Below are 15,766 nucleotides of genomic sequence, written 5' to 3' on the forward strand. Positions count from 1 at the left end.
ACAATCAACTTCTAATAAAAATTAAGATGCTTAACTCATTTGCTCTTAAAAACGTATAATTACTATTCTTTTTTTAAATGTTGTCCCATAGACATATTTATACGTTTTTATAGGGGGGGGGGGGGGCGTTTATGCTAGAGCTTTGATGCAGCCTCTGAACTGCAGAGAACGGGTGAAGCAGTGGAGAAATTACAAAAACGGCCAGCAGGTATCAGCAGAGTATAAGAGATCAGCCAGGGCCATGTTGCAAAAGGCTCTTTTCCTCAGTGTTTTCAACACGTTTGTGAATAATGCTGAAACTTAGACATATTCTAATGTTAATTGCTGCAATTCATTCATTCCTGATGAAAGAAGAGACTAATCTTTCTTTTGGTAGGTTCCATGTTTTTATAGCAATAGAACACAATATTCTGTAAGCCTTGCAAAATCAGTCAAAATCCATTAAAACAGCTGGGAGCGAATGGGGTTGCTTCAGTGAAAATGGCTGGGATGAATGAGTTAAATGTAATACATGCATACAACACTCTTTGATCTCAAGTGAAAAGAATATAGCAGCTAACAAGCTCGCGACTAATGTGAGGGGCTAGCATAGTAGTCTGTAGCTACACGTAGTCACAAACATGGGCTCAGATGCACCACAATAATCATATGCCATTTGAAAAACAGATGCTTTGTTTACCAAAAATAAAATTACTGTGAAAATTTCCCCAAAAGCGACAACTGAAGAAATGCCTGGCCGGCCAGATTAAATATTCTGTTGGGCCATACGCTGTATGCTCAAGAGTCCAGATGCTAACTTGCATTGTGGTCCACCCAACCCTTGCTGGAGAAAGAACCAGACATTATCTTGCCCTATAAAACCAAAGGTTTCTTGAAAGAACACACTGAACCCAGTAATTTTTCCTACAAAAAGGTCAAATTTGTTTGTTCTTTCAAAGGCAGACTTCAAGTCACCGACGTCTTTCAGTCAAACAAATGAAGACCCTTCCTGCCTCAACCCCCCCTGAGAGCTGTTCGAGTGAAGTAAAAAGGCGGGGGGACAGAATCAAAGTGTTCTTTGACGTTTGCGGGTTCCTTCTGTAGATCTATTCAGCTTTAAGGACATTTGACACAACAACAAAACACACATGGCCTTTTACTGCTCACTTGAATGTCTCCACACAAACAGTTTACGCTGCTTTTGTAGTGGATGGAAAGCCTCAGGTGAAAGTGGATTTTTTCTTCTTCTATTGATTGGGGACACAGCGCAAGAGTCCCCGAGTTTTGAAACTTTTGATTTGGAAAAGTTACCTGCAAAGTCAGAAAAATAACTAACCTCCCAAGTCGAACACGATAAGATAGAGCACATTCCAGATGATTTGAGGCAAGAGGCGGGGTCAACTCTCAACGAGCTGAAAGGTGGACAATTTGGAGTCTTTGATGAGCTTGTTTTTGGAATGTGGAAGGAAGCCGATGTACACGGAGAAAACTCACTTATGCACGGTGATAACATTGAATTTAGAAGGAAACTTTTCAGTTCTTGATGGTTTCCTTGACTCTGGTTCACTTATAACGCCTCCTGTAGTTGACCCGTGGACCGTGATCGTCAAAATATACCAGTCGAGGTCAGAGAGCCACAGCCAAAAACCACAGTAAAATCATCATCAACTGACTTAAATACAAAACTATTTCAAATCCGATTTCCCAACATCTCCGGGGTGCTCGGCTCAGGAAGCATGTGCCAGCTTCCATGAGCAGAGCACTGCTTTTGCTCGATTAATGAAAAGCAGCTGAATAAATCCGCAAGGTTGTTAATTAGATAGCCTTCTAAAGTTAAAACATGAGCGACCTGAGGCCAGGGATAAAAATAGGATAGAACAGAGTAGTCAATGATGGTAAAGCTGATTAATTCAACGCCGTTTCCAAATGAACTACCGATCACTTCCATTTTAGTGTGCCACATGTTGTAGTGCAGTGCTGTATCTGTCTGTGGTTTAGACTTGCATATTAAAATCTGAACATTGATGTTAAATGTTGGTGTTTAACCAATTTATAGATGATGTCAATATCGCACGTGAGCTGTAAGCGTACCTTGACTTCATTGCACCCAGCATCAAAGGAATAACTGAAACTGAAATGGGCCAGCAGTAGCAACAGGGATGTGATTTTTCCGCGAATTCGCGGAATTCCGCTTTTTTTATCTCTCCCCCCCCCCCAAAAAAAATTTCGATTATTTTTTTTTTTTTATTATTATTTTATTTTTTTTTTAGTAGTAGTAGTAGTAGTAGTAGTTCATTGTGTATGCACATGACTCCGACAGATAACATCTTCTGCTATAACAAAGACATTTGTGGTATGCTCTAATATGAGTTACTTTTCATTTGGTCATGATACAATTATTTGTTCATGAAATTTGAACTCTTCAACATTATTTATGTGTTAACTTAGTAATCACATTAGTTAGATATGATGATATTCTCAGTGATAGTTTTTAAAAGCAAAGGCAGTCCAATGTTTTTGAATGTGACTGATTTTGAGTTGACTAAAACTGCCATTTTATATGGGATAGTTCAATATACATTGAAAATTTATGCTGTTGTTTTGTCTATTTCTTTGTCATGTGAGTGCATTGAAAGTACTTAAAAACACGGAAAACCCATGAGCTAGGACCTAGCTGGGTGCCAGCGGCCCCCAGACCCCCGGCTAAATTTTCAGATAATTTCACTTTGGTCAAATCACATCCCTGTAGCAAGTGTTTCAGTATTCTGATGTCAGAGATGATCACCAGCAGCCTTGCTTCCTAATCATGGGCAGAACCGCACATCGGGTCTCTCAACTTGTCGCCACTAGTTGGGTTTCCATCCACCCATTTTAATTCGAATTTTCAAGAAATGCGAAGATAAAACTGAATGGAAACGTTAGAAATTTGAAAAAGGGCCCAAAATTCGCAAAAAATAAATAAAAATACGCCTAGAGGGGGTGGATTTTGAGGTGTATCAAAAAAAGGAAAATGCTCATTTTGGCTATGGAAACAGGTTTTGTGAATAAACGCTGACAAGACCGGGTACACTTTGCACGGATGTTACGTCACTCGTACGTTTGTAGTCCCCAAGCAATGTCGGACGATAAAGTAAGGTATGTTTGGGGGGGACAAACAGAAATCTTTTTGGAATTAATTAAAGAAGCCAATTTTAATGACATTTTTGATGAAAAACGGTACTGTTTATCAAGAATTACAAAAGCAAACTCGTACGTCAAGGCATGGCGCAGTCGCTTCCTGGTCTTCTTCTTCTTCTTTTAAATTACTAGTGGATCACATCTCTATAGTGTATACTGCTGCCTACAGCGGTGGAGTCCTCTCTCAATATTCGCAAAAGAAGAACAGATGGAAACGAGCATAAGTCTCATGTCCATTTTGCGCATTTACTTTTGTTTTGTGTTTTTGTGTTGTTTTTGCATTTGCTGCATTTAGTGGATGGATATACTGTACATATTAGTGCTAGCTAACAATGTTAGCTTCTTATAAGAGTACTTTATTGCTTGGTGAAGTTGTCGGAGTGATGTTTGGCAGGTATTTGTGGTTGATTATGTGTCCTGCCTCAAGTAAAGATTGTTATCGTCTTTATGGGCATTTACTTTTTTTTCTTTTTTTTTTAAGGGTATAGCTATCGAGTTGCTCACTTCCATGAGACAAAATGTATTTGATTCTTTAGGCATTTTTGAATTATGAAGAAAAATGTAGTTAAGGTTTTACGATGGTGTCCGTTTGGTCTCTTGGACAAATTATTCCAAGCAATTGATCTCAGTGGGAATTTTAGGGGATAAAAAGTCCACAAACCTTTAAGGTAACACTTAATCTTGTGGTTAGCATATCTAAAGTACCAACATGCATTAATATTATCCACTTGAATCACTTTTAATATCGTTTGAAACGTTAATCCGGCAAAGCTCCACAACACTGCTGCCGACGCTTACTTCCCTTGTGTTCTGGCCAACTTCTCATGTTGACTTTTCCTTCCTGAGCTTTAACCACACAACAGATTTAAGATGATTTCAACGTCCTTTGTGGCAAAAAAAAAACAAAAAGAAAGCCGTCCCTCTCCAGATTGTGTCCTCCGCCAACACCGCCAACGTCTTAAATTTGAAGCGAGCGACGATTCCGTCGGATAGGCCGATTATAAGACCGCGCTATTGTCGTGCTAATCTCCTTTATGAGTGACTGCACACAAATCACAATGTGTAAATATTAAACAGATTAATATTCACAAACAAGTCTGTGGAATTAGTGCTGCCGGGGCGAGGGACGGGATGTTCCAGGCCGCTAATGCCTTTAGCGACGATCCCAACACACAAGTGACCAGAATATATTTATAGATCAGATAACGTGAAAACAATAACTGGTGATTTTTTTTTTTTTTTTTTTTTACTTGACAAATCCAAGGCCATCTGCCTGATGTTGTTTCTTCTTTCTTTGTCTGTGTGTGTTTGCAGGCTGTGCCTTTGTCAAATTCTCCAGCCATGCAGAAGCACAGGCTGCCATCAACAGCTTGCACGGTGGACAGACCATGCCTGTAAGTAACGCACTCTCCCAACATACAAATAACAGAATTAGCATTAATATCGATGTTAATACTTTAGGGGGTTTGAGCACCAGAAACATCCTGTTTTTTCTCCAGTCTGAACAAGATGGCTCCCTTTTTTCAAGCTAATGTGACACAGTATTGCAGTTCTGAGCTGGTTGGACATTCCAACCAAGAGTACTAACACATTTCTAAAGTCAGCTCTTTGGTACACCCAGAGGAAAAAGATGTATAACTGAACAAGATGGAATTAAAAGGATAAAACTTGAAAGGCATAGTTGTATCGACCAAGTAACCACCAGTTGTTGGTTATGCCTAAACTAGTGGTTCTTAACCTGGGTTCAATTGAACCCCAGGAGTTTAGTGAGTCAGTCTCAGGGGTTCGGTGGAGGTTAAGACACACACCCGACTCATATGATTTGTGATGTCACACCCCGCTTGGCCATCATTGGCTGCAGTTGATCACATTGCTTGGCCTATCTGTGCTGCAGGGAATTTACTGCGCTCAGCTAGTCGACGTGTGACCGTTGTAACACGTCATGTGATTTCTTTATTATTGTAATCCCTTCTTACTAATCTGTTGACCAAAAAAAGAAAGTGGTCAGACCAATATGTGCAATATGAATTCATGTATTACAGAACGTATGGTGTTCCACAAGGTTCAATTTTGGGACCTCTGCTCTTTTCATTGTATCTGCTGCCCCTGGGTTCCATCTTAAGAAAACAGCGGTGGTTGTTTTAAAGTACTCTATAAATATAGAGTTATGTTCTAAGTGATGGGAGTCCTAACTGCATGATTTGTAATGCCAATTTGAGCAATTCTAGTCCAGCACAACTTGCTATCAAGCGAAACGAAAATAACTCTTCCTTGAAGATACATGGAGATGGGGAATACAAGAACACAAGGCTTTCTGAATTCAAGGTGAAGAGAGCCAGATTTGATAAATAAATAAATAAATAAATAAAGAAGGATTTGGTGAATGTGCATAGGCAACTTGTGGGGTACAGTTTCTCCAACAAGGTTAAGAAGCACTGGTCTAAACCTATTCATACCACGCTTAAAGTCATAGTAAATTTGTATTTGTTGAATGAGTCTGGATAGACCAACGTGTTACATCAGAGATGAATTTACCCCCAAAATATATATTTTGTTGTATTTTCAGTATTTATAAAAAAATAAATAAATTATTGATACTCTCTCAATATGACCATATCCAATCTTAAAAATAATTGTTTTATTGATATTATTATTAGATTATGCTCACAATGAGCAATATTATTTTAAATGTTAATAAAATAAGTTTCCTAAAACTGAGTTAACTGACATTATTATATGTACCAATATATATATATATATATATATATGTAAAAAAATATATACATATGGAAAAGGCAAATATCCCTCAATATCACAAAAATACAACTTCTTACCATCTTGGCATTTTCGTGTTTCATTTCTATCCCAAATAAAATGAATTTATCCAGGATACAAGTAATTTGCATGTCATTTGCTAGCAGTCAAGGTTGTTCTACAAAGCCCCAATACTACGATCAGCTCACTGTCTTTTCAATGACATCAAATCTACGGTGGATAAATGTCATCAAAATGTGAGATGGACAATTTTCGACCAAGGTGCAGATCTCAAGAACTGTTACAAACACATACAATTTTAATGTAGGCCGAATTAAACTCTCACCTGCTACTAGGGCTTTTTATATCGCGCGCAATGCTCAGCTTTCCTTTAGAGAGTTGCGGTATGAGTCCTGAGGGAATATTGTATGTGTGTTCACATCGATTTTGAAGGCAGACAAATCGAGAACCAGAGGCGGGTCGCTCCCCTTGGCGGAGAGCCATTCCTGTCGGCTCCCCGTATAAAATTGCTCTTGGCAGGCAGCAGTGGCATCCATCAGACGTAAAGTGACCCAGCACAGCAGAGAGGACATGAGTGAAAAACTGAGTATAAATCAGGAGTTTTGGGACACAGTCCGGTCATCTTTGGTTGACATATTCAAACATACAATATCCAGACCAGCCATTTTGGGGGGAATGAGCTAATAAAATCGCTTGGAAAAGCGGAATGCGAAGGTGATCGGATAAAGTTGTGCGTTATGAACCTTGCTAGAAAAGGGACACACTGTTTGATAGTTAGAAACCTGACAACCTGGACTGGTGAAAATAGAGGGATGTAGTCTTGTAAGGTTAAATAGGAAAGGAAAGTTGAGCACAAGTAAATTGTTGAAATAGGTCTGAAGTTTCTTTTTCCCTAGACAGATTTTTTTTTTTTCCAGTGAAGAGCAACTTCTCTTACTTTGCTGACAGTTTTGACTGTCATTCGAGCCATCGTCGGAGCTGTCACCACATCCTCGTGTGACGTGTCTAAAAACAGCTGATTGGGTTGGGAAACCTTCAAAATGGAGTGCAGGCTGGGTCGGTTTGGGGAAGTTTATTATGAAGCTTTCCCGTTTTTTAGACACGTCACACAAAGACACGGTGACAGCTATGACGAAGGTTCGAGTGACAACCAAAACTGTTGGCAAGGTTGAGGACATTTTCTCTTTAATGGAAAAAAAAAACACTTTCCGTGTCTTTTTTTTTTTTTTTTTTTTTTTTTTTTACATTGTCCAATTCTGGTAAAACTGCACCATCTATGATCAATCCATCTTTACTGAGAGGGGAACCGATGTTTGAAAGTTTGAAGCCTATCAAACTGGTGAAAAAAAAGGTGACTTACAGTATAAAGAACACATACCTGAGTGTATAATATATGTTTTAAGTATATATTCTAGACAGACTGATAAAGACTGTCATTGGCCTAAAATATACACACAATCTACAGACATACCGCAGACAATTTTTCACTGTTATCGTCCACAAAAGATCCTAACAGTCAGCATCGGCCTCCTTACAGTGCACAAATCCTTTCATTTCTTTACACTTTATCCGTTCTTTCTGCATCTATTTAAACTAGCTTCTCAGCAAACAGATCGCCTTCCCATTTGAGTCTTACAGAAGATACGATGACTGCGCACACGCCACATGCATCCCTAAATGTGTCCCCGGGAGACATTGTGCCGCAAATGTCTCATATGCGATGTTATTTACGAGTAACGGTTCAATCACCGGTCAAAGAATGATGCAGAGGCTAATGTGATGCGGTTCTTACATAATTCATGCAAATGACAAGGATGAGACTTTGATCGGAGGGAAGTTGAAGAAGACAAATTGGTTGAAATAAATAAATATATATATAATGTAATTTTAACCCAAAACAAGTATTTCCTTATTACGGATGTTTGATTATGACGCTTCAAAAGAAGAGACAAAATGCTCTCCTGAAATGACAGCAAAACTGAAGTGCTTGCTCTCACAAAAAAAAGCAATGCACTAAAAATATTCAAAACAGCATAAATCCGTCTTGATCTTAACTATTTCAAATTACAACAAAATCACATTTTTAGGGCTGCTATATCCATGAAAACTTGAGTGATGTTCATGTCAGTTCACCCTCAAACTAAATATGCTGCTTAACCTTTAGTAGGATTTAGTACTTAATTGTCACAAGGGCTTGTTGATCTACAAAGTGCAAAGTGGGATGATGGCATGCGTGTGGGAGGCAGGAGAAAACAGTGCGCGTGAAAGTATGCGCAAGTATTCTCTTATCATAAGGAGATAGGACTGTTTTTCCAAGCAGGCAAAGAGGCCTCCGTAATATGATAAATGCCCCTCTTAACCTCCTTCAGAAAATGTAAATGAGTGTATAATTTGGGGCTTTACGTTGGAGAGTGTGTCTGGCAACAGTGAGCAACACCATTTTTGGAGAACAGCTATGCAGGTCACGCTCATAATCAAATACATTGAAACACGGGATGTAAAAAGTTACTCACCCCTGTTCTAATTCCAAGTTTTTGTGGTATACTGTATTAAAAAAGAGACCAAGATAATTCATAGTTTTTTTTTTTTCAAAAGTACTGTGACCTATAAACTTTGTGCATGAGTGGAATTTTCTTTCTTTTGGTATTTTGTAGAACAGGGCATTTTGTGCTTTTGTGAGTCATTGTGGGATGAAACACAACTGACTCCTGGCCAATCAAAGCAGCTACCCAGGGTGGTGGATACACAAATTACGAAAGGCGAAATTAATGGGCTTTTATTATTCAAATTTTCATCCATCCTTCCATCCATTTTCTCAACCGCTTGTCCTCACAAGGGTCGCGGGGGTTGCTGGAGCCTATCCCAGCTGGCTTCGGGCAGTAGGCGGGGTACACCCTGAACTGGTTGCCACCCAATTGCAGTTTGAATTTTCAAAAAATGTGAAAATAAAACTGAATGGAAACGCTAGAAATTCGAATAAGGGCCCGCAATTCGCAAAAAAGTTTTTTTTACGCTTGGATGGGGTGGATTTTGAAGCGTACCAAAAAAGGAAAATGCTAATTTTGGCTATGGAAACAGGTTTTGTGAATGACTCCTGGCCAATCAAAGCAGCTACCCAGGGTGGTGGATACACAAATTACGAAAGGCGAAATTAGTGGGGTTTTATTATTCAAATTTTCATCCATCCTTCCATCTATTTTCTCAACCGCTTGTCCTCAGAAGGGTCGCGGGGGTTGCTGGAGCCTATCCCAGCTGGATTCGGGCAGTAGGGGGGTACACCCTGAACTGGTTGCCACCCAATTGCAGTTCGAATTTTCAAAAAATGTGAAAATAAAACTGAATGGAAACGTTAGAAATTCGAATAAGGGGCCGCAATTCGCAAAAAAGTTTTTACGCTTGGAGGGGGTGGATTTTAAAGCGTACCAAAAAATGAAAATGCTAATTTTGGCTATGGAAACAGGTTTTGTGAATAAATGCTGACAAGACCGGATACACGTTGTGCATTTTGACCGGATATTACGTCACACGTTCAGTTGTAGTCCCAAAACAATGTCGGATGATAAAGTAAGTTTGGGGGGGAAGACGAAACAGAAATTTTGGGGGGGAATTCATTAAAAAAGCGAATATTAATGCTATTTTAGATGGAAAACGGCAAAGAAACGCTACAGAATTACAAAAGCTAACTCATATGACGTCAACGCACGGCGCGGTAGCTTTCTGTTCTTCTTCTTCTTTTAAAGTACTGATGGATCACATCTCTATAGTGTATACTGCCACCTACAGCGTCGGAGTGCCCTCTCAATATTCGCAAAAGAAGAACAGATGGAAACGGGCGTAAGTCGCATTTTCAGTAAATTCGCTTAAAAAATTCTAAACAATTGAATGGAAACCTGAATATCGACTCGCTGGGGTTCATGCATGATATTGGCATGTCCACAATCATAATAGTTTGACTAAATAAAATAAATAAATAATATAAGCAAGAACAAGCAGCATTTTGAAGAATCAAGAGATGTTAGTGTCATCATACTTTTCAGCAAAATGTTGCTTTTTACTAAGACTTGATCCTGCTTGTATTATGAGAGAGATGAGCAAGGTTCTGGATATGTGTGCATTTTATTTTATGAAACTCTGACAGCGGATGGTAAAACAATGACTTCATGCGCATGTCTACACGAGCGCACGTGGGCCATTGTAAGCCAAAATGTCAGGTTCGATTTTTTTGTGCCAGTCTAGCCCTGAATGATCGAGAGGCTCAAAGGGTGGAAGGACAAACCCTTGGGACTAATCCATTACTTATTTGAAGAAAAAATAATTAAGCCAGGGGCAGTGTATTATAGATGAAAGATAAAGTGCCGCTATTGACTGCTCGCAATTGAACACGTCGAAAGGTAAAAGGCTTCGCACAAGATGTAGCACTGATGGAAAAATGTCTCGCAAAAAGACCATCACGGCTGAATTATGGGTACAGTTTATCCGGTGTCAGGGAGCGTATATTAAATATTTTAAACACTTATCAACGGAGGTTTCAAGGCGGCGACTAGATGGGTTGGTTAACGAGTACGTCAATAATGTCAACAAGCGCTCTCTCGAGTTGAGATTGATCTGCAAAACAAGATCAGGTTATTAAGGTGGCCTACCTTAACTGATTCTCTAATATTTTAGCCTGGCTGTTATGAACCCATTAGGCCTTCATAATAGTGTCGGACAAGTGCCATTTATCAGTCTACCTCTGTCATTGGCAACATTTTTACACTGTTACTACAACGCAAGGACAAGGCTGCAGGAGTGGGCTGCATTGTGCAATATAATAGTTGCCCTTTTCGTTTTTTTTTTTTTAGTGGGGCTTAGCAGCAAATGCACTGTAGCAGGAACTCCGAAGTTAGAGGGTGTATTTTTGTTTACCATAACACACTGCAGTGCACTGGATGGTGTTGATTTGGGAACTTGAAAATGGGGCCACGAGAACCGGAAGCTGTCGTCAAGCGGCAGTTAATTATGAATCCGATATGCTTCCAACTCGCTCAAACAAGGCCGCGTAAGTATAAGAAATGATGTACGGCAGGACACGCACACACACACACACACAATCTTTGGCAAACACTCACTCTTCACACACTTCACTGATGTGCCGCGATAAATATGTACGGATGCTTCCTGGCAGCCATGAAACCAGATGTGATTTACACTTCTTTTTGATGCAGCCCCATTTTTGCATTACATTGAAGGCGCGAGGGAGGGAAATAAGTCAGTTTAACTTTGTGCACAGTTGCCCTGCATCGGGTTTATACGCATGTAAACTATGAGGCTCAAAATCCAACCAAATAATTATCAAACTAATTAGAATTACATTGATTTGCTTATCCTCGATATTGTCGCTGACTTTTCGCCGCCGACTTTGTGCTATTGTGCATTCAGTTAAAAGTAGTGAAGCAACCAATAAAAACATGTTTTATTTAACAAGTCTATCAAGTATCACCATTGGCCAGCAGAATTGTCCTTCAAATATTTCACACCACACCCATTTACTTTATGACAAAAAAGAAGTCAAAAGCCTTATCACCGTTATGTTGTTTTAACAAAATAATTGCAGACAGCTTTGACACAATTTTACCATCATTCAAATTTATTTGTAATATTTCTAAAATCCGATTTAAAAAGACTTAGCTAACATGTCCAACACGATGATGGCTGTGAAAAGGTTGATTTATGTGACTAAACCTGATCAACAACGGTCATTTGTGGCATGGTTTTATAAACACTTAAAATGAGGAGAAGATTTAACGCTCAAATGCTTATGATAAACACTCTTTTCTAATATTGGTTCACATTCTTTCTTTTTTTTTTTTTTTAATTGACAATGACCTACATGGTCCATTCAGTTCAGTACCCATTCCACTAGTGAGGATAAATGCCAGTAAAAATCAATGGACGGACTACATTTTACAGGCTTCTGTACAGTTCTGTCGTACATCTGCAGCCTTGGCAATCGTTGCATGAGCTTGAGCCAGTCAGCCGCTTGAGCTCTGCTGCAGATGAACTGTCCACAGCAACAAATGGCGGCACAAACAGACCTTGGGCTGATAAACAGCAGCCATCCAAAAAGTTCACTAATACTCTTTATTAACTAAATCTCCCGCCTCTATCCCTGCACCTGTTATCCTCTTTTCACCCCAAATCCAACTTCCTCCCAGATTAATAGGCACCCAAATACGGGTATGCCATCGACGGGGGGGGGGGATGCGGTTAATTTGGATAATATCGCCGCCACATGTCGTCAACAACCATCGAGCAGGAGGCATGATTTGGCGTCCTGCTGCCAGCTGTGAGGTTTGCATGAACATTGAACAAAGAAACCCTTAATGTTCTCCCTGTCACATATGCGTTACCTTGCATACACGGACAAAACTGTAAATAAATGTGACACCAAAACACAGCGTCATTAAAGTGAAGTAGAAAAATCGACTTAAGTACAATAATGAAGTATCTGCACTTTGTTGCTTCCGCAACTACCAAAATCAGGTCAAAGTGTCCCTTTATGTTTACTGCAGACTGCAGCTGCTTCCGGAATTAACTCAAACGACAGTCTTGGTTGAGTCACGCTAAAGAGACACGCGTGTGGCAGAACTTCAAAATAGAATGCGCCAAGGGTAAGGCAGGCGGGCGGGCGGGCGGGCGGCGAGCAAATTGCCGCCATTGTCATGTCGGCTGTCACGGCACGGCTGACAGGCCCCGCGGAGCCTCAGTGGCGTTGGCAGCGACAAGAGTGTACAGGTGTGTGATTGTCTACTTGTGGATTAATGAGAGATAAGACCGAGCCAGAGAGCATCGTCTTGGCAACGTGTAGTGCATTAAACGTTACGTCGAACTGTTGTGGATTTTCAAGCTGTGACATGCCGCATGAGGTTTTGGATGTCCTCGGTCCGAGTGTGGCTACACGAACACACACTTTTATATAGATGCAACATTTTCATTAGTTTGTCCTCGACTTTGTTTGATTGGCTATTTGCCTGCCAATTGTGTTGATTTGTCTAGAGATGAGCATTTGACAACATTTTGTTGGATGATAGAAGGAAAAAAAATACTAATCAAATCATCCTTTTGTTTTCCCAATTTTTGATGTGAGATGCATGGCGATTATAGTGGTTCGCAGGTCTGCCTTTAGTGTGTCCCAACTTCCTTGGTAGTTGGTAAAGTTCAGCACCTCTGTTGAGCCCTTTTCACACTGCACTTGCTCAGTGCGTAAGAGTCGCGAGGCAACGCAAAATGACCGTTTTCCAGCGTGCGCATCTTTGAAAGTGCTGATGTAGCAACATAACCTAACGACCGAAGATTTTGCCACTGGTTAGACTGCACTTTGTTCAAGATGTATTTTTCACTGCTTCAAAAGAAAGCCCTGAGTTTGTTCATTTTAAGAAGGATGAGTAGAAGAGGAAAAACTAATGGCTCGGCAGGAACTTGGACAGTTTAACAATGACGTTACTAAATAAGTCCACCAAAATAACACAAAATCACTTCGCCAGGTCCTCTCCAATTGGAAATCCTTGTCTGACGTCATGACGCCGCCAACATTTGAATAGATCATTTTCCAATTTGATGCGCCGCCCACCAACGCTCCATTCCGTGGTCCCTGCCCCTCATAACATATACATACAATGACTATAGCCAAAATCTGCTTCCATGCCAGACTTTTTTTTTTCTTTTTTTTTTTTAGAGCTCAGTATTGTTCATTCGATTTGACATCATCATTGCTCTCCTTCTTTTTTTTTTTTTTTTAAAAACCAACAAATCAATTAAAAAAAATTTAATAAATGTTTTGTTTTTTTTTTTTTTTTTTAAATACATATACATATATATATACATATACACACACATATATATATATATATACTTCTTCTTTTTTTGTATGTGGGTCCATGCCAGTCTTGAGGAATTGGTATGAAGATCAATATCTCAAAGCTAACCATGGTAACTTAGTATGAAAACTAGTAGATACTGAATCAACAGCACATGTGTAGAGACCACGGAGTCCAAATGACTACATTTCCCCAATTACTACTGAATTGGAAAAGTTCACATGTATATTGTCAGACATCACATGCAAATGACCAACGTCATTTTGTCCAAAAGTCTGAATGGCAGTATTCCTAATCCTTTGTGTTTCTGGGTTTTATACGGCTTTACTTAGCAGCTGCAGCAGTCTTTGGGGTGTAGAGCAGAAAGGCCAAACCGAGACAGCAACATGCGCCGCTAATGAGCGACAACCTTCCCGAGCGGTTTCACCAGCCGTACAACACTAGGCCCAGTGGGAGTTCACTCATTTACCAAAGAACTCGCTATCATATATTCAATTAATTCATTACACATGCTCAGTTAACACCCTGAGAGTTTAAATGTGTCAACAAACTTTCGCTTATCCTTTAAAAAGTATTTTGCTCCGCGGGGAGGTAAAACTTTGTTATTATTGATCATTTGTGTGCTTATTTTCCCTCCAGAGAACATCTTGCTGTAATATTACGTAATGTTGCTCAAGATAGACGAAAATGAGGCTGTTTACCTGTTTGCACATATTTTACACACAATTGAGTCGCAAGGACTGAGCCTAATGCCATTCCACGGGCGTAGTTGAGTTCTAATCCCTCAATTACCGGCGTGTATTGTTCCATTGCCACGTTTCCCGGCCTATATAAAATCCAATATGGGGAGATTTTCACAAGTCAAGTGTGTTGTTTAAGAAATTAGATTAGTTTTTGAACCCGTCGCAAATTCCTTCGTTGTACCTGTCAAAAGTGACGGCTCCCCGTTGGCCCTTATCAAATTCAGCAAATTCATTTTCTCTCCAGGTATGAGGACTTGTGCTGCTGGAGGTTATTATTCAGTTTGTTTGTCAGCTTGGGATTTTCTGCATCCAGTTAGGAGAGTTTTTTTTTTTTTGTTTGTCGTCGTCGTCGTCGGTAGCCACCTGTTCCTTCATTACCCGGACACATCTCGCTCGTCCTTTTTTGTTAATGGAAACTGTCGATCCACGAGATGAACCCCACATCTCGTCGGAACGCATCAGGATCCTCAGAATCGAGGGTGAAATTTAGGCTTCAGAAGGCGGGCGCCCATTTTTTTTCGTTTTCTTTTTTTGTATTCGACAGCACAAGCCGCCTCAGGCTTTGACTGTTCCAATTGTCACAACTCATTCTTCGCAAGGTATTAAACGAATATGAGAATGCGGGGGGGTGGGGTGGGGGGGGTGGGTGAGCTAAATGCCAGGCGTCGTCGCCACGGTGGGCAGGCTTCACTGGCAGCAACGCAGACGGACAATGTTTGCTCATCGTCAGCCTCATTAAACCAAACCGCCTGGCGCCTACAAATGGCCACCAAAGTTGAGAAAGAAGTGGGGAAAAAGGTCAGGAAGTGCAGTGGAATCAAATTAGAAATGGAAAATAAAACAGTTCTGTTAATGCCGCCATGTCGGAGTATTGATTTAACTAATTGAAATGGCACGGAAGGAGAGGAATCAGACGGCTTGTCTTCTTGCCTGAGGAGCAACAAACACTCTCTGCCTCCAATATAGGATCCGATGTGCGGCAAAATGTCCCCAGGGGGCCACGCTGATGCTCACAGCATTTATTTACTGTACATTTGTCAGCAGCCACCAAACTCTTTCTTTTAATAGCTATTAAAATAATATAATAGGAGGAAAGCGGAGTTCTAGTAAAACAATTACCATCTGTTTAAAGTTGAGCTTCAATCACAGCCTGTTTCCTATATGGCACTTTTGAATCAGGGCTTAATTAAAGTCCATTCAACGCGGTTGTGCAATGTACACGGGTACGAGAAGCAA

At 40.2% G+C, this 15,766-nt stretch overlaps 1 protein-coding gene across 12 annotated transcripts in view; it reads left to right on the forward strand.

Moving 5' to 3' along the window:
* Positions 1-15,766, forward strand: part of celf6 (CUGBP Elav-like family member 6) — a 187,837-nt gene that overhangs the window by 136,379 nt on the left and 35,692 nt on the right. For all 12 annotated transcript variants that reach the window (XR_013293851.1, XR_013293852.1, XM_077563750.1 and 9 more), the window contains exon 5: positions 4,471-4,550. Coding sequence is in view for 10 of the 12 variants with exons in the window: in XM_077563750.1 (XP_077419876.1) it covers positions 4,471-4,550 (80 nt within the window). In the remaining 2 variants the exon portion in view is untranslated. The remainder of the gene's footprint in view (positions 1-4,470; positions 4,551-15,766) is intronic.

This window comes from Vanacampus margaritifer, chromosome 4, assembly GCF_051991255.1.
Source record: "Vanacampus margaritifer isolate UIUO_Vmar chromosome 4, RoL_Vmar_1.0, whole genome shotgun sequence".
NCBI lineage: Eukaryota > Metazoa > Chordata > Actinopteri > Syngnathiformes > Syngnathidae > Vanacampus > Vanacampus margaritifer.